The sequence below is a fragment of the Pseudorca crassidens genome, chromosome 10 (genome assembly GCF_039906515.1).
Source record: "Pseudorca crassidens isolate mPseCra1 chromosome 10, mPseCra1.hap1, whole genome shotgun sequence".
NCBI lineage: Eukaryota > Metazoa > Chordata > Mammalia > Artiodactyla > Delphinidae > Pseudorca > Pseudorca crassidens.
Window position 1 is genome coordinate 74529713 of NC_090305.1, and position 20204 is coordinate 74549916.

Below are 20204 nucleotides of genomic sequence, written 5' to 3' on the forward strand. Positions count from 1 at the left end.
CATTAGCCTGTCAGCTTCTGTATTATTTCCACATTCTGAAGTCGTAGTTTCTGAATTGTGTGCATCACTTCTTTAGGAATTATTTCTCTTTCACACTGCAGGTATAATAGCACTCCTGCCCCATCACTATGTTGCCAGTGGTTTTATATCCTCCACCAAATGTATTGGTAAATACTCAGTGGAAAAAAAAAAAAAAACTTGAAGCTAAACAACCTCTCCAAATATACATGAAATATTCCCAAATCCATTATCAGCGTGGCTTAAATAAGTGAGATCATGATCCTGTTGCCCAAAGGAGCCATAATACACAACTGGCTTTGTTCTAGAATTCCCAAACTGATTCCCAAACCTTTGAATCTGGCTGTGACGGAAAGTTTAAAATTTTGCAAAATACTCTCATCAGCAAAAGTGGCCAACTGTCACTTCTGCATTGAAAGGACTTCCCAGGGACTTGCCTGGTGTCGCAGTGGATAAGACTCTGTGCTCCCAATGCAGGGGGCCCGGGTTTAACCCCTGGTCAGGGAACTAGATCCCACATGCATACCATAACTAAGAGTTTGCATGCCACAACTAAGGAGCCTGCCTGCTGCAACTAAGACCTGGTGCAACCAAATAAATAAATAAATATTTTTTTAAAAAAAAGAAAAAAGATAAAAAGAAAGTGCCTTCCCAAAATCTTTACTGAGAAAATTGTTGCCATTTATTCCTCAAGAATGAAGGAGCTTAGACTGGATAAACAAAAAGGTCCTACTGTATAGCACAATCTCCTGCGATAAACCATAATGGAAAAGAATATTTAGAAAAAAGAATGCCTCTATGTGTATAACTGAGTCACTTTGCTGTACAGCAGAGATTGGCACAACACTATAAATCAACTATACTTCAATTAAAAAAAAAAAAAGAATGAGAGAGCTTAGTCTCAACTCCTGGTTGTGCAACTATGATGTTCTTACTTGATTTGCTCTTGCACTTGGTGTCATCATAAACTTGAGGGCCAAAGAAAAAGGAGGCCTATTCTCTTAATTTGCAATAATCATTTTATTCTATACTCCCAAAGACATAAACTTGTATCTAGGTTGTTTGACCTTGGGTAAGTCTACCATAAGCCTCAGCATCGCTGGGGTTAATAACTGTGCTTGCCTCACAGGGTTATATGGTCAAAAGTAAGTAAATAGTGAACGTAATAACCGTAGCAGAGTACCTAGCATACAGTGTTCAACATAAGTTAAGTTCAATAGATGCCAGCTTTTGGTATCATTTGCTGGTGGGGATTCTAAATGAAAAGTCTTCTTCTGAATCCTTAGTATATGCTCCACGAACTGCCACTTAGTCCCACCTGCCCTAGACAGTCCTTTGATTCAAAGGGTCCTCAGTCGTCTCTTCCCAGCCCTCTTCTAATCACCTGTATCAATTAGCTGGAGCTGTAACGGTGACCAGGGCCTTGTCTGTAAAATCTTAACAGAAATGAATTAATAATATGATATATCAGACGACCAATATCCTGTGAGGATGGAAGCCGCTGAGGATGGGGACACGGCTTCATGGGCGTGCAACTTGTGTAGGGTCACAGGGCCCCATACTCAGAAGAGCCCCATGCTTGGGTTAATGCTTTCCTTTACCATCCTGAAATTCTCAATAAAGTCTGAGCAAGGGGTCCCACATTTTCATTTTGCACTGGGCCCCACGAATTAGGTACCTGGTTGTGACTGGAGAGGTTTGGTCAGAGTGTGATAAGAATTATATTATGTTTTAAAAGAATTACTCCAGCTTGTATTAGGAACAGCCTGTAGTAAAGGTAAGAGTTGAAGCAGGAAAAACAGGTAGGATGCTGTCAATATAAACAAGGTGAGAGGTGATGGTGGCAAATGACACCAAGAGGAGGGCCGGTTAGATACCATTTGCCTGCAGCTGCAGCATTGGTGCCTGGCAACATGCCTGTCTATGGCAGTGTCCTGGCCAGCCAGCTCGTGCTTCCCCACACTGGTTCCTGCCCAGCTTCCATGCTGCCTGCTTGTTAATCTGAGACCCCTGTGTTTCCCAACAGCTTCTTTTTATTAAAAGAGCAGGTGTTGGTTTCTCTTTTTGCCTACACTTTTCCTTACGGAAGGCAAGGGACCCTATGGTCCCACCAAAATTGTACACAGTAGCAAATAAGAATTCTTAAAAAAAAAAATCTGGGTGCTGTCCCCAAATCTCATTCCCCTACAATGGAGAAAATTAACTGCTGAAAGAAGGAAAGAAAAAAGAGCCCTAACCAGGTCAAGCATCTTCTGGGTTAAGTCACTGTATTAGAACTTATTATACATTCTCTCACTGATTCCAATTAAGTAATGGGTGTAAACATTACCATTCCCGCACTAAAATCTGTATGGGTTTGACAGGATAAGAGCTACTAAAGTTTATGTAAATACAAAATGCAACTAAAATACCTTTAAGACCCACAAAACACACTGCTCAATTCTCAGTAAGGAAAAATTAACTATAAATTTTAGTTTTATATCTAAATTTGTACAATTATCTCTATGTTTAAGATGGTAAATGAAAAAACAATCATCACTATTTAGTTTCTAGGTAATCAAATAGAAAATTCAACAGGTCATGCTAAAAATGACACAGTACAACCACCAGTAAGTTAAATACCAGTAAATTTAAAGTTTATACTCCCTAATCTACAATTCTTCAACAATAATTTCTTCTTTTCCACGTGCTCAAAAGTTTCTCTCAAATGACAAAACATGGATGTTATCAATTCTCAATCTGAAGGGCTTATGTCAGCTACTCACCTTTTTCTGAAGAACATTGATTTTCCTTTCCTTCACTTCTAACATATCCTTCATGTCTCGAATCTCTCCAGCCAGTGTCCCCTTCTCTTCTGTGAGGTCCTGCAGCTGTTTTGTTTTTTTATTGAGAAAAGATTCTTTCTCTTCTAGTCGTAATCTCAGTGCATCTACCTGAAATCAGGAAAAAGAAAAAGGGTTGTAGTTTTACAGAGAGGCCATCAGTAACCATCAGTCCTGCCCTGCGAGGAGCATGGGGTAGCAGTATACCTTCTGAGCAGTGTGATCAAACACTGCTCATGGGCACCTCCAGGTGTTTCAAAGCCTACATCTACCTTAAAGTTCTGTTGCATGTGTACCCGAACAGTGATACATTTTTTAAAATATAAGGTTTATATGAAATAAGACATTATGAAATAGTAGTATGTCTCACGTTGTAAAATCAAAGGTTGGGGAAAAAAAAGCACACTAATTCTGTGTGTCTTTGAGAGCCCAGGGAGGGTACAACACGTCTCATGCAGCACCCTCCAGGGATGCTCATGTTCTCCTCAGAGAGTACAATGAGCCATGCCACGGATATCTGGGAGAACAAGACTGACACGTTGAGAAACACTCCTAAATTAGAAAAAGACGTGTTGCCAAGAGGAAGTAAATGCTGCTAGAAGAAAATGTTGTGGAAATGACACTCATGCTCCAGCTTTATGAAAGACTGCTTTCCAAGTACAAAAAAAAAAAAAAGACAGAGCATACAAAAAAATTCCTATTTCTACCTTAGCTCAAAACTTAGATTATTACAATTTCTGCTTTTCAAGTGTCAGTAATAAAATGATGAAACATTACCTTTATTTTTTCAATGTTAACATTCCAAAGACCATGTGCAAAAAAAGTTTACATGGGTGATGTGGGGCGTGGGGGTGATGGAAGACTTTAATCCTCACCTTCTGTACCAAGAATTGGACAGATAGAAGCTACATCAACATTCAGGAAGTAATGATGCAAGCATGTTATTCAGAGATATCAAAATAACCAGGCATGAAGAGTTTAAACAGGTGGTCTTGAGGAAAAAGAATGGGCCAGGGGTGAGCTGGGGGCTGCTGCATCTGATACCAATTCTTGTTGAACATTTTGCTCATTACACTACCAGCAGGTAAAATTTGGATGAAAGGGGAAAAAAACAAAAGTTGTTTACAAAGGATGCAAGAATACTGTAATACGCCAAAATAAATAGATACGTAAATACTATGAGGACTCAAAGTCAAAGGCAACTGGGAACAACGGAAAGAGGACACTTAGGTTTTAGGCCAGGTTCTGCTTCCATCTTCTACCTGTGAGGATCAGGACAAATAACTCTCACTTACCCACACGCAGGCTTCCAGACTCAGTTTCTTCATTCATAAAACAAAGTGGTAAGAACAGACTGTCTCTAAGTGCCTGACATTTTATGATTTTAAAGACAGAAATCAGTCATAGGCAGAATACATCAGGGAAGGATGATGATATTAGAGATAAAGTTACCAGAGTAGAATCTCCTTTTCCTACCCCTTTCCAAGAAAGGGGTGCCAAAGTTGTGTTTTTAAAGGTCAAAGGTGATGGGGAGGTTGGTGAGGAGGTTTTCTAGTTTCTGTCCCAGAGAGGAGGATGAAGCTGGGAGGTCCCAGCAAGGGAAAAAGCGATGACGCGTACTTGAAGCCCAGTTGGCCGAATGACCCAGACTGCATTATGAGAGAGGATGGACATTCTGTGCTTGCTGAGGGTGTGAACTGCAGATTCTTCATACATCTGATAGCTGTGTGTCTTCTTACAAATGGCCATAGAGGCCGGGGCGGGTGGGTGAAGGGGATACTCATGTCCTGGGGATCTCTCCTTTTCTAAGTGAAAATTCACGCCAATTGCACTAAAGCTTAAACATCCCAGATTCTCAAGTGGCTTATCTTTGTTTAAAGTTATCTTCGTCTACCAACCTGGAGTAACATCAATACTTCTCTTTGAGCTTTCCTCTTATCTGGTGAAAAAAATATGATTTTTAGTTTATACATAAAGGATGGCATTTAGTGGGTTCCCTGGAAATTGGTGGAACATGCTGAACACTGTAGATCACAGCAGTGGTTAGAAGGGGTTACATATTCGATTGTAGAGATTTGCACACAGGCTGACCAGGATTCAGTGTCTATCTGAGAAAAAACTGTGGTCCCATTAGCCCCACGTTCTACCTATCAAAGATGAATGGTCTGTATCTGGATCGAAGGAAACACCCAATATCCAAAACCATGATTGAAATAAATTACAATATGGGAGGTAGTGAGTAGTGCTAGAGAGAGTTTAGAAAAAGAGACTCTCTACTCATGAATAATAAGCTTAACATTTGCAGTGCCCTCTGGCTATGTGTGATCTATCAGTGCCCTGCCCCATCTTACTGAGCCCAGAAGAGATAAACAGCAACCTTAGCCGTAAGACTATTTCTCCAGGAATAAAATGGAGAGCAAAGATGGTCGTGATCAACACACTACTCACAACACCCAAACTCTACATGGCAGGAGGGAGTCTGTGCCAGCTAAGGTCTTTCTTTTGGGAGTTTATTTTCCATGTGCCTGACAGCATGTACTTAGCTTCAAAGGAATTTGAATTGTGCCCTTCAGTCACCTTCACTCTATCTTTACAGCTTTGCACAGTCTCCTGGAATCAAGAAATGAAGCTTAAGGGTCTTTTTTTTTAGACAAAACTTTGACCTGAACTGCATCCAATTCTCAACCAACATTAGCCCAGTTTGTAGTAAGCAAGCATGACATCATTTCTAAAGTCAAATTTTAACTTCCAGATGGTGCAAAACCACAAGCAGGCACACGGACCTTCTGATGCACAGAAGTTTAAATACAAGGAAGATCAGGCCAGAAAGAACATAGTCTATTAAAAATTAGAATATGTAGTTCCAAACTGAGTAACAATGAGTAGGATTAAAGTTCCCCTCGCTAATACTCGAACCTCACTCGACAGTGTACATCATTTTTAAAAGAATCAGAAAAGCCCTGAAGTTTAGATTATATTCCAACATCAGGTAGAGACATAAAAGTTAAAATGTTTGGGAATATGAAATACCTTTCTCTGCCTCGTCACTCAACACCAAATAATTTTAAGGGCCCTTGACTCTCTCTCAAACTTTGGCAGTCAACTCAATAACAAAACTTGGCAAAGCAAAGAGCACCATCATTTCCCAGAAAAAAAAAAGAAATTAGAACTGTATGATACAGTCAGTGCACAAAGACCCATAGGTTGAATTTCCAATTTTTACATATGACTTAACCACATGGGAACTAGTCACCTAATGTTAAAACTAAGACAATCTTTTCATTTTAGAAGAATTACTCATTACCTTCTGATCCAGTTGTGTATTTGTGTGTATATGTGGGTGCATGTGTGTGCATATTTAAAAGCATATAACATATGAAAATTTAACCTTTTACCTGGCAGTATGAAACATGAAGCATTTGTTATCACTTCTGTTCCAGGTAATAACTTGAAAGAAAAGGACCATGGCAATGAAATGGGCAAAAACTGCCAAAATCAGAGTTAAACATTATTAATCTTCATTGTCATCACCCAGGAATTATAACCAGTTCCAATGGTGAGGTATGTTTCTAGAAGTTCTATATATAAGCTTCCTGACCTTTCTACCATAAGGTCACATAGGCCTTCAGAAACGGGTACAATATTGTGACAAAACACAAAGTGCTACTTGATGTGCCATGAATAATTTTTAAAAATCAAATGGTTCACTTCAATCTTAAAATGACTACAGCAACACTTGAGAAAAAAAAAAAACACTTGAGAGAGAAAAAGGGGCCACTTGAAAATTTTCACAGATTGAATACTACTTACTCGACAACACTTCAGGCATTGAATAAACATGCTATCACAAAGAAAAACTTTAAAAGAAAATGAAACTGGAACATACACTAAAGCTCCCAATATAGTTTTATTTCACATTCAAAGTGTCGTTTGTTTGTTTTTCCTAATAGTAGACTTGGGTTAAGTGTATATTTGAATTTGATTCAACTTGCAATCATTCAAATGAGGAGACAGTTTCAAAGTTGGAAGTATGCATAAAGTACATAGCTTCCAAAGACACAAACACTAAAAATAACCTAAAATCTAAAAGTTGCTGTGGTAGTAACCACTACTTCTCACTCACATCCAATTCTCCTTTCCTTCCTGAACACAGGAACAATTTCCCTTCCCAGCCCCCTTGTGGGAAGATGAGGCCATGTGTTTTATTCATGAAATGTAAGCAGAAGCGACATACATCATTTCCTGTCTATGCCATCCCCACCCACCTCCCCTTCCTCAGAGATCTTAAAGGCTACATTTTCCAGATGGTGGAGCTAGATGATGGCAGAACCTCCATAAATCTGGATCCTCAAGAGAAGCAGGATCCCCCTAACCTCCTGCCCCCCAATCCCTAACACGGGTTGGACATAACAGTATGATGTGTTAAACCACTCATCAATAATTACAATAATTTCCCCTGGTTTTACTAAAAAGTGTGCGCCTTAAAGCTAGAAAGGTCTGTCTTAGAGACTACCATAAACCTAAACGAAATCTACTCCTTCCATGTGTGTTAAGACCTCAAAATCTACTTTCCCCTAACCTTTCACTCCAATTCCAAAGAAGGGGGGAAATGTCAGAGGGCCAAGGCCAGAGCTGAAAGGAAGAAGTAGCAGAACCCTAGGGAGTGAACACAGAGGTTAAAGATCAAGACCTTGGGGAGAAAAGAAAGAGAGACGGAAGAGGAAGAGTCTCCTTAAGCACATTGGTTTGAACTTCAGTTTGTATCCATATCAACAAGTGGCTCAAGTAGACAACTCTGTTTTGCAAAGTCTCTGCGTTGCAAATATATGTGTTCAAGCAACTCATGACAATGGCCATGGACTTACCCACGGGCCTTCCAAATGTCAGGAACAACACTAAGGTGTTATGAGCAGAATGTGGATAATAAGAGTACCTCTTTCACCAAGTTATGTTAAAGATTAAATTAAATAACACATATAATGCACTTAGCACAGTGCCTGGCACCTAGAAGCACTCAATACATTTTTGCTATTATTATTATATTTTATTATTCTGCTTTCCACAGCCTCTAACCCAGTGATTTATACACTGTAGGAACGCAATAAAGGTTGCTAATCAACAACCCTCAGGAAAAGTGAAGAACGAGCAAGTAAGTTTTTGTGCTCTAACGTGTACCAGAGTGTTACATTGTCTGTCATTTACTTTAAAATATTTCAGCATACACAGTATGATATGTGTGTCTATGTGGAGGGGGTGCCTGGGTGGGTGGGTAGATGGGTATATTTCCCAAATGCAAAAAAGTTCTCCAGGGGTAGTTAATTAGCCTATGAAAGATTTCAGTTAAAAGCTGAGATGCCAGAGTCAACTACCAAAAGTGCCTCAATATTCTTTATATTTGATGAGTACCTGAAATTTGGTCAATTAACATAATTGATGTGAGGAGTGATTTTTCCTTGGTGAAATGGGCAGTGTTCGAGATGTGTGGATTGGCTAGAAATGTTGCACAGACACTTCCACCCTTCCAGAAACAAGACTGAAGACAGTGTGTCCAATGAAAATATGATGCAAGCCACATACGTAATTTTTCAATTTTAGTAGCCAAGTTTAAAAAGTAAAAAGAAACAGGTAAAATTAATTTTAATGATATATTTAACTTAACCCTATATCAAAACCCTAATTCTGATAACACTATATCAAAAATATTACTCTTTAACATGTAATCAATATTAAAAAATTAATAATATATTTTACATTTTTTGTATTGTCTTCAAAATTCAGCATTTATTTTACACTTTTAGCATATCTCAATTAGAACTAGCCACATTTCAGGTGCTCAATAGCCCCATATGGCTCATGGCTACCATATTGGACCATGCATGATTCCAATAAGCCCCAAAGTTTCAGCCCTTAGATTTTGATCTCCCCACATATAATTAATCTCTAATTATAGCAAAAGTTGCCTTTCAGAAAAAAATGACCTTCAGGAACTGCACCATTAAAAATTAACTTATAGATGAGGGTGTGTCTATCTCTTACCCTATACTTAGGTTATGTCTTTCTACTCTTCGACTTCTGCACCTATTTTGATTTCAAATTTCTCTTCTCTGTAGGTGCTCTTTCTATCTCCAGTAACTAGAATTATTTATTCATTCATTCAACAAATACGAAGACTTGATTTTGTGCCAGGCACTGTCCTAGTTTAGAGATACAGCCTTTTAACAAGACTGTCAGGTCATGACTTATTGAACCATATATTTGTGAAGTTGGAGGTGAGGTAGAGCAAGTAAGTATTACGTAAATATTATCAGTAAACATGATTTTTAGGGTAAGAGGAAAGTAATACAAATATAAGAACATATGTAAAAGCCTTGTAAAAAAAATTGGATGAAAAAAGGCTAATTTGTGGCTGTGTTTATTGGTGAAAATGTATATTGTGTGTTTGGGTACATACAAAATAATAAAATTCATGATTTAGCAAATGTCTATCAGCTATTATAAATTAGACTTGGACTGACACTTTGATATTCGTTAAAATGGTTTATTTAACTGATGGCTACCCTTTACTATCCCATCTTGGAACACTAAATGGTCTTTATTGATTTGTTTTTGCTTTGTTTCATTTTGGCTGTGCCACAGGGCTTGTGAGATCTTTGTTCCCCGACCAGGAATTGAATTCGTGCCCTCGGCAGTGAAAGCTTGGAGTCCTAACCACTGGACCGCCAGGGAATTCCCTAAATGGTCTTTATTGATCTTTAAATAAGTTGTGCTTTATACATGCTCCTCTGCTGTCAAGATAACTTTGCATTTTAATAAATTTAAGTCGTTAAAAAAGAGCCTTGTAATACTAGTAAGGATGAACACATGGTATGTATTCTTTTTTAAAATATTATGTTCTAGCTTTGTCCATTAAAAAAGCTTAGAAAAAAGTGACCATCTCAGTAACAATGATCGCCCACCCCAAATACTGTCTCTTAAAACCATTTCTAACTAAAACAAATCAGTTTCACTGTAGAAATGATTTGATTTTAGGTCTGTGGCAAGAAACTGTACACAGTAAGTATAGAATACCTTGTTAAACCAGAAAGCAAGGAATTGTGAAAAAACAATAGTCTTTTTGTTGGTCAAGGATGGGAAAATTTGATGCTACTGTATGAACACACATTGCGGGGGTGGGGGGGCGGGTATGGAGGCCAGGGACAGGCAGTCATCTGGAGGAGAGACACTGGCTGCCACAACTAGGATGGAGGTGGTGGAGAAGGAGAACGTGGCTGTGTTTGAGATATATTTTGAGAAACAATCAGGAGGCAGCTGGGAGAGCTGCGGGTTTGTAATTATGGGCAGGGGGGAAGGAAGAAAGGAATCAAAGGTTACTCCTGGGTTACTGGCTGGAATAGACAGTGGAATTATTGCCTGTTATGGGAAAGACTAGGGAGAATCAGACTTGAGGTCAGAAATCAAGAGTTCAGGATTAGGTACATGTAGCTTGAGATGCTAGGAAACATTAAAAAGGTAAATGGCTATATGAATTGGAAGCTCCTGAGACAAGAGAACCTGGACTAGAGTCTAACCTACTTGTGGGCGAGCAGTCCTGTAATTATATCAACATTCCTCCAGAAGACTAATGAGGACATCTTCTGCATATTTACAGATTTACTTCCACATAGATGCATTTACTCCCACTGAGATCAAGTCAACAAAAACTTGTGAGGAGAGGACATCTACACAACTGAAAACTGGGAGAAATCCCTTTCCTAAAAGGGTCCCTGGTTTTCAGTCTTAGTTAAAAGGTCTCCCTACCCCTGGCAGTAAGAGATATGATCTTATCAATTACACCCTTAAGCTCTTCAAGACGACCAGTTAATGTCCATCATGTATTTACCTTCCTGTTGATCAATGGAGTGATAATGACCGGGGAAAAAAAGACTAGATAATCCCAATTCCGTGTGCTGGTTTTCATCTAGCAAACCCAAAACTTAAACATTTGACCAAGGAAAAAAAATCTATACTATATTTTAAGATATTTAAATAGCACAAAGAGTAACAATAATGGCTGTATCATACATTGCTTCATAATTTACAATATACTTTTGTCTTAAATTATAAGTCTGTTCTTTCATACAATTTCAATTCGAAAAATAAAATTCAGTATTGCATAAACACATGCTATGCTTATAAAAGTTAAGTTACAATCACCAACTTGTTAACACAGTTAAAATTTTCAGGTTGTAAAGATGCATTTTGTCTTACCTACCCGTCAAAAAATTATACCCAACTCCCACATGCCACCTACTTGAAGAAAACAATACTGGGTTAAGAATGCTTTGTATCACCTACATGGAAGGATTCATATCATATGTGGGTTAATAATCCAGCCAACTTCATAAAGCCTGTTTTCATACTTAAGTTTTTGGCTACTTCTTACACTAAAATTAGGTGGTTTTAAGTGACTAGTCCAAAGTTCAAAATTTAATGTTCAGTTCAGTTCCAGCAAATTTCTGAAAACACATGGGAATTGTAACTCATGTGTTAATACTTAAAGTTTTTGTTAATAAAACTTCCAACACTAACCTTACCTCACTGAACTTACCTCACTGGTTTTTATGCTCACTATAAAACTATAGCTGTCATAATATTTTTGAATTACTACAAAAGGAAGTAAGCCATTCCAAAGTCAATGTTATTTTGCAACATGATGATAGTTATAAATTCAAAATACTTAAAACCAATTTGCAAAGCTATCAATCTTAGTACCTCCTAACATTTGAAAAGCCCGTCTTCAAAACATTTACTATTACCAAAAAAACAAGTTTAAGAAAACACCATGTATCATTCATATTGCACTTTCCCTTCAAGTAAGCACATTAAATTTAGACACGAAAAATTTTAAATATTGGTCCTACTTAGATATGCCGTCAACTTTCTAAACTATCACTGAACCCAAAGAACTTAAATCACTGATAATTTGGTACCAAGATTAAGTAAAAATTTTGTGATCTCAAGGTCAGTTATTTTCAATAAATCCAAATAAGTAACCTCCATCCAGGTATGTGTGACATGTTTGTAACTGACTAACAAATTAGAAACCACAGTCCTTTTATTTAAAAGAGAATTAAACCTGTATTTTAAAGTCATGTCTCTCAAATCAGGGCCCATACTCCTGGAGGATGGGGACCTATGTTCAAGGATCCACGAGTTCGCTATAAGACATATTTTATGTTATATTTTCTTTTTAATGATTATCTCAAAAGTTAAAGTGAACTTATTCTGGATCATATAAATAACTCCTTATAATCAAGGACTGTTAAACGATCTCAATACCTGCCTTTGTATTTGCACTTAAGATTCTTTGGGAATGAAATGGAGAAAGCATAGAAGAAATATATCTTATTTCTCTGATATGTTCCCTCCTCCAAATCTTGGCCACGGGATATAATGGTGAACATGCAAACAAGGGGCTTATCAGTACTACAGAAACAGCAGTCAGTGAGGAAACTAGATTAATACACAGCACACCACCATGCAGACTTCTGAGCTAGCATCTGAGCCACAGCGGTTGGTACCATATTCATATCAGGTATAAATTTACATCCAGCAAACACAATTCTTCTCCATATAAAGTTAATATAATTCATTTAAATTTTATAGGCCTTGACATTGTATTTTCATTTAGTGTGTAATTTTGATTTGGTTTCATAGTTCTGTAAGAGCTATAAGCATACCTAGTCTTATCTTTGTACCTAATTAAGTAACGTAAGTAACAATTATTACATAAAACAATACTGGGTGTCTATAATGTTCTTTTTTTCCTTTAAAAGGAATTTCTTCCCAAGTGTGAGACATTCTGCTCTAAAGTAAACAGTATTTGTTCTTTGAAAGCCTCCCGGGTGTTGCGCAAAAATTAATTGGGGGAGTGGAGGTTCGTTCTATGATCAAGTCAACTTGGGAAACACAGCTAGCTCTCCCGATTTATGGTAGACATTATCATATTAAAGGTTCTGAAGTCCCATAGCCGAGACCTTACTTACTTTTCCCAAACCTATCCAACCACAGAACCCGTATTTTTCTAAGAACACAACAATACCCTTCAGAAAATTTTATGAAAGATTGTTCTCGAGTATCTTTTCACAATCACATTTTTAAGGCATGGCACAGATATGAAATGTTTGAGTCTGGTGAAATGGGGACACACCACTGGATTAGATTCAGAAGGCCTTGGCTCAGAGTCAAGAGATACATGTGAGACATCCTCTGGGGCTAGCAGTTTGTTAGGTGATGAACCAGGGTGCCTCATACATTCCTCAGGGCCACCTAGGAGGTAGGTACTGTTCACAGGTTAAAACACTGAAGCTCAGAGGGCGTTCAGGGTTAATGTGGTAGACTGTGTTAAAACCTTATCTTCTAGTTCAAGATCCACTCCAGCCTACAACCCAAGTTCATTTCTGGCTCTGCCAAAACCTGAGGGTGAGACCTTCAAGAAAGTCACTTGCTTCTTAGGGACTCATCTACCTCCTCTATAAACCCACAAAACTTTGCTCAATGACCTCTAAGGTCATCACCTACTCGAAACTTTCATGATGTCAGGAGGTGAGTAATCCAGACACTAAAACATATTTTAAAGCTTTGAAGTTAAAACAGTTTGGTATTGATACAGGAAGAAAAAGACAGAGGACATCCGAAATAGATTCACATACTTACAGAAATTTAGTATATGATAATAGTGGCACTAGATTAGTAAAAAACAATAGATTATTCAATTAATAATGGCTAAACTCTGACAACCCATTCAGAAAAATAATAATAAAGGTAAATCCTTACCTAATTCCTCATGACAAAAACAAATTCCTGATGAAAAGTCCTAGAAGAAAATACTGGGGCCCTTCTTTTTACTTTTGAAGCATGGAAGTCCTTCTAAGCAAGAGAAAAAGCTTAGATACCATAAAGGAAAAGATAGACAAATAAGATTAAATACAAATGAAAATATTTTCATGAAAAAAGACAAAAGGTAAATTGCAGGAAATTTTTGTGGAGGCCAAAAGTAAAATGCTATGTGTGTCTCTGTATGTATAATATGTTTCCAATGGGGAATAAGAGAAGGAGAATTTGCTTGTTGTGTGCATAGAATTTTTCTGGAAAGATGCATAAGCAAATAAATAAGAGTTTATTAAATGCCTACTATATGCTCAGTCACATAAGTGATAAAAACAAGGATTAATTTAACACATTAGTAAATTCCACCTGTAAGCTAACTAAGGCAAAATACATTGTTGGAAGGCAGGAAAGAGTAATAGCTACAAGTAGGGGCTCTTGAGCTAGACTCCTCAAGTTCAAATCTTAACCTTCCGCTTACTCACCATGACCTAGAAAAAGATACAATCTCTCAAAACTTTAGTTTCCCCACCCATAAAATGAGGATAATAGTAGTACCAATGCCCCAAGGATTAATCGAAACATGACTTGCAAGGTGCTTTATTAAAATGTACTAAGAAATAAAGTAGAAACAAACAATGAACAGTGGCTACTGCTTAATACTGAATAGTAACATAAATTACGATTACCATGATAAATAATATATTCCATCATCTATATATGATTGGCAAATTTAGTCATTAGAGTACTATATGTTATATTCTAGCAGCTACCATTGAAAGCTAATTGTACTGACAACAATGATGGTAACATTAGCTAACACCCACGGGGCAGTTTCATTTGCCCATGTGCACTTTGAGACAGGGAGTTAATGCTCTCCATTTTCAAGGCCCAGAGCCACACAGATTACAGGTGGCAAAGACAAGACTGGAGCACATGTCTACCAGACTCCAAAGGGCCTACTCTGGATCAAGCTCAAAAGGAGGAAAGCTGGAAATATTTGAATAGTATAAATGACAACCACAGGAGTGAAGAGGAATATGGCATGAAGCAAAGAAATGTAAAACTGCTTAAATTATGAGATGTATTTTATCCTGTCGGATATACTGGTATTGGTAGGTATTGTTTATAGGTGAAAACATAGATGCTCTGAGGGATCTCCAGGCTAACATGGTAGTACTGTGATTTATATGTTTATCATATATAATGTATATGTATATATTATGTCTATCTTTATATATCATATGTTAAATTCTATGATAATATAATATAAATTTATATAAATATATTTATATAACTATTCTATATATACAATTAAATCATGTTTGCTGTCTCATATCACATAAATACATAATATATGTAATATATAACACATGGCAGGATACAATAGCTCTAGTCTCCATCCATGTCTAAAATGCGCTGAACAAAATGTCATCAGTGAGAAAATCCTGCAAAATGCCACCTATAGGTAATACACCATTCCATCTACATATTCTTATGATGTTTCAACATGAGCCAAATATTTACTACAGAAATAGTTTTCATAGGTTTGCTTTTCAAAATAGTGAAACACTTCTTCTATCCTAAGATATTCAGACAGGTCTTTTACTCACACAGATAGCTGAAGGAAAGGAAGGTTGACTACTGAAGTTCCACTGTAACACACCCCACTAGGGTGTGTGCTGAATTTAGGAACACATTCACTTCTAAGCCACATCATTGACTTTTAGGTAGAACATAAATGATTGTGAAATGGGTGGTACCACCAAACCCTGTGCAAATTTACCTTGGCCAGAGTAAGCAATTGTTTCTCTGTCGGGACTTGTTATAGACTCTTCCAACTTGGAAGCATTTTGTTACTAAGGAACATGGAGCTGGAAATAAACTGAGTTCCAGGAGTGAAGACGATCGCTATAAAAACCAATTAAACCAGAAGCAAAACCCGCCATGATGTTTTAAAAATTAAAACCATGCTACATACATTCTTTGCTCATTTTTTTTCCCTAAAGGGAAACAAACAACCATCTCTTTCTGGGTTCACCATCATTGCTCCTGAAAACAATCTACCATGATCAAAGCACTATTATGGCAGGGAACATTTTGGTATGGAAAATTTTTGTGTGTATGTGTGTGAATTTACCATGTGTGCAATGGGTCAATAATATTCTACTGTATTCTTCTTCCAGCGGTGGTTTCTTTGTTTAGAGTTCTACAATTTTATGACAGAAATCACAAGTGAGCTGCTCAAAGAGTAACAACTGGTGACTGGGAGTTCCCACCGTTTTCAACATCTGTAAAATGAGGAAATTGAACTTACTGTTCCAGTTCCAACTCTGACATTCTGTGATTTTATGATTCTATCTTGTTAGTTCATATTCTACAACACTGGAATGCATCAAACCACCCACATACTAAGGGACTATTATTTCTGAGCAGCCTGATATCCTATAAGCAAACCTGGTCACTGGGCATTTACCCATTTAAACAGTATTTTCATTGCAACACAAGGAGGGGGGAAAGACAGCACTTTGCATCACTTTTAGTCTTGCAAACAGAAGTGTCTTGGATAGAAAATAACTAAAAATCATAGCCCTACCTTTCACAATTACCAGTTACACAGAGAGGAGAGAAATGTGCTGACAGCATCCTATCTAGCTGAAACACAAGAAATGCCCAGAAATGAGAGCAGTAATCTAAAAGGAAGTACTGTCTGAGCCAGAGGGGGGAAAATATGTCTAGAAACTACAACCTTCTGATGATGGGGAAACCAAATGCACCAAGTGAGCTTGCCACTTCACTGCATTTCAAATACAACCTAATTTATACAAAAGACAAGACGAGCAAGGATGTTGTCAGGACAAACATACTGCCAGATTCATATATATCCATGTAGAAAGCAGAATTTGAGTCTTTTAGAAGCTGTCACCATTAACCAGAATAGTCCCAATTTCTTCTATAGATTTAGAAGTGGAGCATACAGGAGGGCAATTCTTCCCTCCTAAGTTTCTTCTCACCAGGCACTTTGGATCCTGCGGCAAAGCACATAAAGGACCAGAAACATGCACAAACACCTCCACCCTATCCCCAAAGCATTCCCTAAGAGGAATACATGTTTTGCTGGACAAAATAATATGTTTGTGCCCCATGTCCATTAAGTTTGAATTCCTTAGCCTCTTATGGAACTCTTTCAATGAGACTGTCTGTTCATGCCTCTAGAGTACCTGCTCTGTTTATCACCTCAGGGATTCTCCTGCCTCGCACGCCCACTCCAGCTGATCGGGAAGTAGCTTTATAGAGCCCTTTGTTAAGAAGGATTCTGAGGCTACATCCAGAATTGGTGAGAAGATTGGCAAGATAAAGAGGTGATGTCTGCTAGGCACAACTGTATGCCAATTTTGGATCTCTGCATCTAGAACACCCAACCCTGAACCTTCACCCTCATGTGCACAGCTGGCTCCCTGTCCTTGAATTAGGCTTTTCTTAAGTATCCTCCAATCTTGAAAAACCTTCATAGTATCTACAGTAGGTTGACTGGTGGCTCCCAAAAAGATACGTCCATGTTCTAGAACCTGTGAATGTGACCTTATTTGAAAAAAGGGTCTTTCCACATGTAATTATGGATCTTGAGATGACATCATCCTGGATTATCTGGGTGGACCTTAAATCCAATGATAAAGGTCCTTATAAAAGACATACAGATCAGAGACACAGACTCTGAAGAAGGAAAAGGCCATGTGAAGGTAGAGGCAGAGACTGGAGTTATGCAGACCAAGTCAGGAATGCCTGGAGCTCTAGAAGCTGGAATGGAAAAGACAAGGGAGGATTCTTCCCTAGAGCCTCTGGAAGGAGTGCAGCCTTGCTAACACCTTGATTTTGGATAACTGGCCTCCAGAACTGTCAGACAATAAACTTTTGTTGTTTTAAGCCACCAATTTTGTGGTAGTTTATTACTATGTGTAATCCTAGCATTTCCAAAAGTATTTCCAGAGAAAACCAGTTCTACAAGTACTCTTGTTGGGGGAAAAAGGACTGGGAGTAAAGTGGGGGAAATGTTCCAAGGTAAAATTAATTTGGGAAATCCTCTTTCTAGAACTTGCAAAATGCTCTGTGAAGTCCACTTTAACTTCGGTTAATCAGCATTTCCCACGCTTATTTAACTCCAACACGCATTTTTATAACATCCTATTAATATCCCAGGGAACACACTGTGGAAAATACCGCACTAGCAGTATGGACTAAGCACCCAAGTCCAGGGCACAGTGGCAGGTCTTAGAAATATAACATTTAGAAGATTCCCTTAGAAGCTTACATGGCCACACATAATGCAACATGATTTAAATCTACACTTAACAAAATGATCACATACTAAAAGTGGGTTAGAGTAGTCCCACTGGAAGGAAATTTCTTCATTTTGACTGCTAGCAATTCTAAGTATTGTTTATACAAAGGAGTAAAATAGCCTATAAAATTTACATTTTTCAAATGCCAAATTTTGTCTTGACAAATTTTGTTAAGAATCCCCGTGAACTTGAAAAAAGACATTTTCGGAAATACCTTCCCTCAGAAGATCAGGGCTAAAGTGTGCTTTCATTCCATTCCTTTCTATATATTCCCCATCATCACAAGTTACTTTCATTAACATTATTAAATTGCAATATATTTATGCTTGAATCATGGTAAAGTTAAAAGCTGTAAAAATAATCTCTTGGTTATTTCATGACTGCACATGCTACGAAAATTATAAGGAAGATGGAATTACAAGGAAGGGAGCCTTAAAATGCATTCTCTTACCTCTGATAATTGTCCTCAACACAGAAATTTTGGGGTAAATCAAATTATGGAGGAAAAAAATCCTCCTCTGTTTTTCTCTTCTTGGTACAGTTCTGAATGCAAAGTTATTTTCCAGGCAAAGATGAGTGAAACTCTGCTCTTTCTAATCTCTGTAAAGACTATGAAAATAAAGATATCCATTTCATTGGACAGGATGATGCCTGCTCTGAAAAGCAACCATTCTCTGCTGTGATTGGAGATAAGTGGACAGAACCTGCACTCTTTGAGCTGTGGCCATGTAGGCCTCCAGACTGCACCTCCATAATCCTTTCCACACCTCAGGAAAGCAAACACCACAAGAGCTGCTTTATGTCACCAATGAAGATAAGAGCATTTACACATTGGACAATAACAATATTGTAATTTAACAAAAGAGAGCAACGGTTTTCCTTCAAAGAGTTCACATTATTCATATATATGCCTTCACTATTCCCATATGATTTTTGAGGGGCTCATTTCAGTCCCTCTTTAAAACAACAACATTGTAATAATAACAAAACTACTGCTAATTATTGAATGCCTTAACTACTACATGCCAGCCTAAGAGTATGATGATGAAGCAGAGAGTATCACTCCTGTTTTCAGAGAAAAAAAGTGAGCCTTAGGAAAGTGAAGGACTTAGCGCATGACCCCACATCCACTAGAAGTCAGAACTGAGCCTTATCTGTGCATCAGAATAGCCTGGACACTAGGGACCTGGAGGACTTAGGTGACAAACAGGATTCAACAACTCAGCTTTTCTGCCTCCCACATCAGGGCCTGGAGAAGCCCTTATACTTTCAGTGTCCCAATAATGTAGGGGAGGAAGTCATTCATTAGAGAAGAAAATGTACTAAGTTGGAAATACTCCACTCAGCAAGAGGAAATTGGGTTGCTCTAAGCCTAAGGGGAGAGAGTCAAGATGTCTGTGCTGAGACCTTCTGAGCTGGGGAAAGTAGGCTATACATGTCTTGGCCAAGAAGCATCCCAGCTTCCCCTCATCCTCTGCAACGTGTGCTGGTTTGGGGAGCATAAAAATGGAGTTCGCTTGGGCTTCCTGTCGGAATTAAACTTCAAATCCAGTGAAACAGGGCAGGCACTTTCAATAACAATCGTTACCAGATCCTTGTCACCTGGATGTTCTTACACTCATATTTTATTCAACTGTTCACTGGCTAACCTTTCCCTCCCTTAATTTCACTTACAAAGGAGACTGGAGTCGCAAATTAAATGCCAAGGAGGTCAAGCCAATGACACTAAAGAGTGACTCTGGCTGGGTGGGGACTGGGTGAACTGGGGAAAACACATCTCATTCCAAGGGGCAGCGACTCTCTCAGCCCCTGGGCAAGGTTGCCAAGACGGAAGCATACCAGTGCTGCAGAGCTTCCCCTTATTTAAGAGAAACTACAAATCTACATTATTATGTGACACGTCCTGATATCTTTATTTCTAGCACCTTTTTAAAATTTCTTTAAGAAAAAAAAAAAGAACACTGGATGAGTCCATTAAACTAAATCTGTGGATAGGATTCACCTTGTGGGTTTCCAGCTTGTAAAACTTCTGCTAAACATTATGGAGTTAAAGAATGAGGAGTAAGTTAAGATCACTTCATTTAAAAGAACAGCAGAGACAGCTTGTTAACAATGTTATGTTTTCCTAAGAAAAGATTTACTCTGAATTTATAATAAG

The 20204-nt window shown here is 38.0% G+C and overlaps 1 protein-coding gene across 12 annotated transcripts in view; it reads right to left on the bottom strand.

Moving 5' to 3' along the window:
- ERC2 (ELKS/RAB6-interacting/CAST family member 2) overlaps positions 1-20204 on the bottom strand; it is a 960889-nt gene that overhangs the window by 589097 nt on the left and 351588 nt on the right. For all 12 annotated transcript variants that reach the window (XR_010947074.1, XR_010947075.1, XM_067754789.1 and 9 more), the window contains one exon: positions 2784-2951. Coding sequence is in view for 10 of the 12 variants with exons in the window: in XM_067754789.1 (XP_067610890.1) it covers positions 2784-2951 (168 nt within the window). In the remaining 2 variants the exon portion in view is untranslated. The remainder of the gene's footprint in view (positions 1-2783; positions 2952-20204) is intronic.